This window comes from Channa argus, chromosome 5 (assembly GCF_033026475.1).
Source record: "Channa argus isolate prfri chromosome 5, Channa argus male v1.0, whole genome shotgun sequence".
Lineage (NCBI taxonomy): Eukaryota > Metazoa > Chordata > Actinopteri > Anabantiformes > Channidae > Channa > Channa argus.
The window spans coordinates 21,230,280-21,238,587 of NC_090201.1; the positions used below are offsets into that span (position 1 = coordinate 21,230,280).

General features: G+C 40.9%; 1 protein-coding gene across 3 annotated transcripts in view; it reads left to right on the plus strand.

Moving 5' to 3' along the window:
• slc12a5a (solute carrier family 12 member 5a) overlaps window positions 1-4,603 on the plus strand; it is a 134,304-nt gene extending 129,701 nt beyond the window's left edge. For 2 of the 3 annotated variants that reach the window (XM_067503276.1, XM_067503278.1), the window contains exons 20-26: window positions 111-242; window positions 813-920; window positions 1,402-1,527; window positions 2,272-2,504; window positions 2,755-2,769; window positions 2,987-3,120; window positions 3,940-4,603. In XM_067503276.1, coding sequence (XP_067359377.1) covers window positions 111-242; window positions 813-920; window positions 1,402-1,527; window positions 2,272-2,504; window positions 2,755-2,769; window positions 2,987-3,120; window positions 3,940-4,031 — 840 coding nt within the window. In that variant the 3' untranslated portion in view covers window positions 4,032-4,603. The remainder of the gene's footprint in view (window positions 1-110; window positions 243-812; window positions 921-1,401; window positions 1,528-2,271; window positions 2,505-2,754; window positions 2,770-2,986; window positions 3,121-3,939) is intronic. The other variant, XM_067503277.1, reaches the window with a different exon arrangement.
• Window positions 4,604-8,308: the final 3,705 nt, after the last annotated feature.

Sequence of the window (8,308 nt, forward strand, 5' to 3'; positions counted from 1 at the left end):
TACAGCTAAACATTGTTATGTTGAAAACTTAAAGGAAGGTTTTTAAAGGAGCTCAAATTGCAGTTTTTAATATTCGGACATGTCTCAGAAATAACGCTGTTGCTCCCCAGGTTTGGAGAAAGTGCAAGATGCGCATCTTCACTGTGGCCCAGATGGATGACAACAGCATCCAGATGAAGAAGGACCTGACTACTTTCCTCTATCATCTTCGTATTGACGCTATGGTGGAAGTCGTTGAAATGGTGAGGTTTCTCAAGGATAGAGTGACTTTTTCCATAACTGTAAGAACTATTGTATCTTTAATTGTTGAATCGCTGGAATCTCACTTGTTACATATTAGAAGCAGTGCCTCTGTCCGAGCCAGCTGCTCCATTCTTCACAGGCTAAGAGCCAATGTGAAAGCATGGCTCTCACAGCATCTGCCCTATTAAAGCCTCCTGATTGGTCGTAGCCACCGCATGAGAAGGAGTGTATGTTAAGACGTCTGTGTGCTTGTTGGCTTTTTTTAGAGCAGTATCCCAGTAGCCCACCACCACCATTTCTCTGAGGCCTTTTTAAAGTTGGATCGCATCAGTTTCCAAGGGCCACACAATGAATGTCTTTGAGGCAAGACTGTCCAAATCTCGAACAGAACATAAACAAACACCTCGGATTTGAGACTTGGTCATTTAAACAAACTGCTTTGTTTCAAGCAAACATCACTTTTTCAGGTTTATCAAGGAGGAATGAGCAGAGAATGGAACAGTAATGAACATGACTATACTGGTTTCAAACAACGCAGATTAATTCACTATTCGTTTGCTTCATTGTAGCATGAGAGTGACATCTCGGCTTACACTTACGAGAAGACCCTGGTGATGGAACAGCGGTCGCAGATGCTTAAGCAGATCAACCTGACCAAAACTGAGCGTGAGAGAGAGGTAAGAAAACCTATTTGTTGTTTTGAATGCACTTATATATACGCACACACACTTGAGTTGACTTGACAGGCCAAATTTGCCTTGCTTGGTATGATTTGACTTAACTTTACATGACACATAAGACCCTCTGGACAAAAGAATATCTACTGTTAAACTGGCGCAGTGCGACACCATATTTATCGTCTCTATCAATGTTGACTACAGCAAACAATCGCAAGGACTTTCCTGTTCTGTGTGACAGCATTATGATGTTTTGACAGCAGTGGAAAGTAAAAGATATTGATTTCTCCATTATTCTATTGTTACCTCCCCCAGTTTAAGTTTAAGCCTCACCTTCCAGGTTATTAAATGGAACCAGAAGAATAACGTTATTCTCAGTACTCAGAACACTGTGGGGAAAGTGTGGTGATAAACAGTAAATTAGGTTTCAGAAAAACTCAGCTAATGTCACTTTCTTTCTTCTTCATCCGTGTCTCCACAGATCCAAAGTATCACCGATTCATCTCGGGGGTCTATACGGCGCAAGAACCCGGCGGCCGTGACCACCCAGCTGAGTGTGACTGAGGACCTGCCGGCTGCCAGCAAGGAGGAGAAGCCTGAGGAAGAGGTAAGATCGGTTCCCCTGGTACAGCACGACTGAAAGTGCTAAGTTTATGTGTTTTTCCCCATTTACAGTCGGTGATTAAACACATGATGAGCAAGAAAGGACATGTGTCCAAACTGAGTCACTGAGACAAAACCAAGCAACCAGGGGAGTTACCACTCGGGAGCACACTGTATTTACTTTTGCCAATAGTCACACAAGAAGACTGAGATTACCACCACTGTCTGTATAGTATAAATTGAAAGCAGCTGCTTAGCTTTGGTTAGCATAAAAACTAAACGACTGTTACGGCCGAATCTGATGATTCTCTGAGCATCTCGTTCGTTTACTCGAAGAAACTACTAGTTGCTGTTTGACATCGGTTATGTGCCAGGCTACTTCTTGGCATCACAGAGCTGAATAAGCATTTGCTAAGGTATTTCCCAACGAGCTTGCAGGCCAGGAAAGAATACTTTGATTGCAGCATAGATCAGAGGAAGTAGTCCCCTTGCTGGTGTTCTCCCCTTTTGAAGTAATGTAAATTATATGTTCCCTTTGTCACAGCTCATGTTACTCACAAACCAGGTAATGTACAAATAAAAGACATAATACTTGTTATTATACTTCTCTTTTCTCCCCTCTTTCAAACACTGTGCTTCTGTGATTTTGCCTGCATTCCTACATTTCCACCTCAACCGTGACTCTTTCAACCTTCTATGTAATGTACATGTAAATCCGCATCCGTCCTCTTTTCCTCTTGTCTCATAGTCAAAGTCGGCCTCTTCCCCTATTTCCCCCACTGCCCAGGTCCAGCTCATCCATGACAACACAACCCCGGCCAGCCCCACAACCCCAGCCACCCCACTGACACTGGGAGAGGGAGCTCAGAGCCCTGGGGAGCAGGTCCAGATGACCTGGACTGAGAAGCTTGACGGTGAACCTGCCAAGCCCCCAGGTGCAGCCACACCAGGGGGCATTAAAGACATCTTTAACATGAAGCCGTGAGTGCTGTGAAATGCTCATTGAACCATTGCTGTTGTAAAGGTGAACTACCGTTTGTTCCTGACAAAAAGACCCGTGAGTCGGCACAGACTTTGTTTCTGTGCAGAGCAACATCTCAGCCTTGTCAGAAAGCTATTAAAGGATTTGAGTGGTGACCAAGGATTTGCAGAATTTGCAGAATTAGGCTTATAAACAACATTTGTAGCTTAGTACTAATATACATTTGTTTCTTTTCTTGCCGTGCTGCAGTGAGTGGGAAAATCTGTAAGTACTGAAGTCCCTGTAAACCTCATTCAGTGTATTCACATCCCATAATGACCAGGTTGACCACATGAGCAGATGAGGATGGGATACTTGTGTGTGAATGAGCATCTGTCACCTCAACCAGCTTAGTATCACAAAATTCTATGGACCACGCTTTAAATATAATGTGAGTGTGAATGGTTTTTAACGCCTTTTCTTTTGCCTTGTCTTCACCCAGGAACCAGTCCAACGTGCGACGTATGCACACAGCGCTCCGGCTGAATGAAGTCATCATCAAAAAGTCCTCAGAGGCCAAGCTAGTTCTCCTCAACATGCCGGGGCCACCCAAGAACCGGACAGGTGACGAGAACTGTATCCTTCACCCACACAGACATAGGTTTGATGTCCCTAATACGTTAGAGACAGTCCTGACAGTCCAGCTTTGAATTTGGGGACTCAAAAAGGGTCTCAGAATGAAGTAGTATGCCGCTTTGCTTTTCATCCCCAAAAAACAAGAAACTATGAAAGCTCAGACACAGGCAGAAATACTCTGATCTGGTGACAGAGAAACAAAGATTTGGCACAAATCTGATACTTACTGATGTCTGATCAGTTTGTTCTTTCTTACTCCAGGAATAAATTTGAGTTTTTTTGTTTTAGGCTACAAATAATTAAGTTTACTAACTAGGTTTCAGGAGTACAAATAGCACTGAGATAAACTGTTAGCAACTACGTAATCCTCTTGTACATGGATCCAAATGGTCGTTAAAATCGACAAAACAGTTGGCCCCATTTTGGTTCCACAGATTTACGCCTTTTCAAAAGGCATTTGAGATCATTTTTAGTTGGATTCCCGTGGACTCCATTAGTACGCTGCTGTAGATTGTTTGCAGGCTTGTAGAAAATTAGTTATGAAATCTGTTTCTGAGGCTTTCACCATTTTGTAGCATGTCATCTGTTAATGGAGATGATAGATTATGAAGGTGATGTAATATTAGTAGTAATGAAAAGATGCACTATTGCAATTATTATAGTGTAGATCTATCATTAGATAGATGTGTCTCCATGGTGAATTATCACATCATTTTGCAGCTTGTTTTAACTTATTGTTGTGGTTTCGCAGCCTACAACTCCGTGGTTGGGTTTCTTCTTCCTTTGCTTCCTCCAGTTTCTTTAACCCTTCTCTCTTAGACATGGAGTTCCTTGAGGTCCTCACTGAGGGTCTCAACAGGGTCCTCCTGGTTCGCGGAGGCGGCCGTGAGGTTATCACCATCTACTCCTGAAAGAGCAGTCCTCTGTCCTACTACCATACCTCTGCCCCTCCTTTAGCCCTTTTCCTGTGTCGCCTGTGCTCCCCTCCTCTCATTAACGCTGCTTCATCATCACGTTGCTCTTTACTATTTATTTCTGTAAGATAGTCCTCTCACACCCAACCAATAAACCAGCTCAGCTTCAGCACCTCTCCCTCAGCTCCATCCCCAGCAGATGATGAGCAGTATCACATGCTCAGTTACTAAACTCGCCATTGTAGTCTGTTAAGCTACTGTAACTGTTGTAGGCTCTAGACTGATTTAGATGCTCTCTAGATTTGTTCTTAAACAGACTTTTTTTTTCTTTGCTAGTCTATGATCTACTGTAAAAAAACTCACACTGAGTCAAAGTGAGGTGGTATGGAGGGGGAGGAGGTGGTGGTGGGTGTGGATTGTTAGCTGAGGTGTGAGTGCACATGCATGTATGTGTCTGTCTTTGTTTTAATCTCTGCAGATTTTTATAATTTTTTTTTTAATCAAGTGCAAGTGTGGCGTACAAGCGGCTTCTGCTCAGAAAGAACGAGGGCCAGCTAAAGTGAGCTCAGTGTAGATTTGTCTGTTTAGTTCCATCGTGGTGATCGGACACCTCCCACAGCGTTCCAACCCGTTAACTTTCATGGCAAAAGACACTACTCTCCACGGTCAGGACCCCATCGGCTGGCTAAGTACGAACTGTGAAATTGACATTGTTACTCTGAGGACACTGAGACGTGGATCCAACCCGCAGTATTATCTTAAATCTGATCACTCTTGTGCATGGCATCTTTCTAACTGTGTGTTTTTATTTCACTCGTTCTGTTACCGCCATCACTGTCTTTCTACCCATCCTCCTTTCAGCTCATCTCTTAGTGGCTGTTTATCCCTGTAGCCACTATTAGTGCCAAAAAAAAAATATACAACAAGGCTAGCTTAGTTTGTAGACATTGACACGTAATTAAACTGTGAATAGTGTGTTTCCTAGCAGAAGGCTGGTGTGACAGCAAAGTGAGGAGACAGTACAAACACCCAGAGGAGATGATCATTGCCAGCACCCCGCGACCCTCGTGTGGATCACTGTAAATAATGTACAAGCTCTGACGCGTTGTTCAGTATGAGTGTAGTATTTTTGTGACATACTAAAAAGCTAGTGGAGAGAAAACATTCCTTCGCTCAGAGGGACAGCTCAAAAAGCTGTTTTTAAAATGTATTTATTTATGGGATTTATTTATTTGATGGCATAGGCTACTCTCACTATGGTAACCGTCATTGTAACCTCAACAAGCACTGCACCTGCACTGTCCGCCACTGTGCGACAAGTGAAATTTTGATGAATTCATCAAGTTCATTAAGATAGAAAATGCTAAATGTTATTTTTTCATCTAAAGAACAAATATGTATTTATGTTTATACATAGAAGTTACACATATTGATGAAATAGATGTATATCATTTTGATTGTCACTCAGATGTGGGGTTTTGTTTTCTTTTGTTTTGGGTTTTTTCTGCCAAATTTAGATAAACAATAAATGTGCCATATCAAAGTATTTTTCAGAGACATAGTTAATAACATTCTGTTGATTAAATCAAAGAGAAGAAAGAGTGCTAGGAGGAGAACCCTGAGGTGTCTACGTGAAACTAGAAGGGTGATGACTGTAGCTGGAAAATCCCCCTATAGATGATAAAAAAATAGATGTTCGGACCCCCTAAATACTATCAACACCTATCTGCTGAAGTAGGCATATCAGCGCTTACCAAGGTGAGTTTGAACATCTGTCGTCTGATTGTTTATAGGGTCTAGTCTAAATGGAGAGGACAATGGCTTCTGTAGCTAGGAAACTCACTTTGTCCGCAAGACTGAACTCTATGCAGTAGACTCTCCAGTGAGATTTTATATCCTCTAGATTGGTTAAGATATGAGCCACACATGTCCCTGACTGAATGACTTGTGAGAAAATCATATTTAGGTTTTAAAAAGTGCATCTTGGAAGGAATGTGCAATAGTTGAAATCTGGATTCATGTGATCATGTTATTTATTTTTTTACACATATATTTTGTATATGTAGATTTCGTAAGTCTTCAGAATCATCTCACTCTGACCAAGAACAGCTGTCACTTTACTTAGATCTTTTTTTTTAGAATCTGTTTTTGGTCATTTGCACTTGTAGTAGAAATATATAAATAAATACAATATATACAATATAGGGAAGCAAAACAAATTATAGTTTCCAGAACTATTTAAAAACAGTTATAAATGTTTTAGTGTTGCTTGAATGTCAGACAATATGTTGTGAATGCTGCTAGTATCAATAGATTTATTTGTACTGTAAATAGAGATGATTAAACCAACATTAAAGATCAAGTGAATAAGGGTATAGACATACATATCAGTGGTGGTGGTGGTCTAACAAGACAAGGCTGTACCTGTAAACAATTATCTCTGGACAGGGTTAGCTTTCTGCTACATTAGAAAACTATACTGAATATCTTGATGCAATATTACAACTCTTTTTAGAATGAAATACTCTCATGATTATTATCATCTTTAATCCCATCAGTAAAGCAAACCAATTTTAAGATATAACATTATTAACTAACATGATTTACTTGAAGAAAATGCCAAAATATGTTTAAATATGAATATTTCTAGTTTATCTTATAAACAATGCTGTTTGAAAATTTTTAACGTAACCTATCTTTGACACCTGAGGTACTTAAGAAGAAGCCACTCCCAGTTTTCAAAGATTTTTAGGGTGCCAAGTCATGGACATTTTCTTTAATATGCTAGAACAAAGGGGTTGTTTAATGCTCACATTGGTTTTTGAAGGACATGGCTATTTTGGGATTGTCTCCACAACATTGCCTGCATCAACTGAGCCTTTTTAATTTAGTCAGAAGAAATGATGTTTATCGGAGACATTTATTGGAGATGAATTTATTTATTGGATTCTTAATGTTTTATAATTGCTGTTTGCATGGTACAATGTGGCGATATTTGTTTTAGTAGTTTATATAGTGATGACTTACATGTTCAAGGTGCTGAGTTGGGGGGGGGGGGGAGCTTGTTTAATGTTGTCGCTGAGTTACACATTTCGAGAACTGTGGGGTTTTTGCCGTACAGTTGGCTACATGGCTGGACCTTGAAAACAAGTTTTTTTGGAAAACAAAAAAAAAGTATAAGTTCACTATATTGTTCCTTGTTATATTTCAATCTTGCTCAAGTAGTCTTATGTAACGTAATGGGAAACTTTGAATTTGTGAATGGATGGGTCTTAGGAATGGTCATTTCATTTGTAAATATATATCACTTAAGTCAGAGACACTGTAACCTACTAGTGTTGTCTTTTGTTGTACACTGTTCTATCACTGTGGCCGAAGTCTTAGAGTTTTGTAATATTATGTGCAATATTGTTCTCACATCTTGGTCATTATGTTAGTCATGTTTTTGTTTCGTATGAACAACTGGAGGTGTCAACACTCACTAACCTGTTTTAGAATGTTTGTCACCAGGTCTTATGGACCATGAGGATTGTGAGTGTTTATCCCAAACGTGGCTGAGATAGCAAAGCACTTTACTCTGAGGGGGACACTCTCTGACGGGTTCAGTACGCGGGAGTGAGTCCAGCAAGAGCCAGCAAGCTCAGTCCAGACTCTATCCCACAGTGATCTCTGGTGGCACACGAGTGTATTAACATCCAGCTGTGGTGTTCTGATAGCTCAGACAATTAGATATGAGGAATTCCCAATGTCCTGCTGCAGTTCTGAACTGCAACAATCAAGAGACCTACCTGCTGATTTTGTTTGATCATTTGAGCATTTCCTTGGAGGTTTTAGCATGCATCACATTCTTTTCCTTTCTTTTGCCAAACTTCTTAAGAAGAATGATAGTAACTGTTAAATTTATAGTGCTTGTCACTGTAATGTGTGAGGTGAGACTTCCCACACTCCCTTCTCCACCCCCTGCTCCCCTTACTCCATCTGCCCAAAATTCCTGCCTCTCCACCCCCCCGAGCCACAAAATCCACCCCAGCTCTGTATTTTAAATGTGATTGCAGTATAATTCTGAAAAATGATCAAAGAATATAAAACTTGCGCTTCCAATTCTGGTAACAGCTCTGCTTGGATGACACGAGATAGTCAACTTAAAGCTGAAAACCAGCACCCCACCCCCACGTCTTACCCCCCCCTACCCACCTGATCCATGATTTAGATCAGATCCTTCGCCTGCACAACTGTAGCATGAGACAAACTTGCCGGTGATCATTACTCGGTCT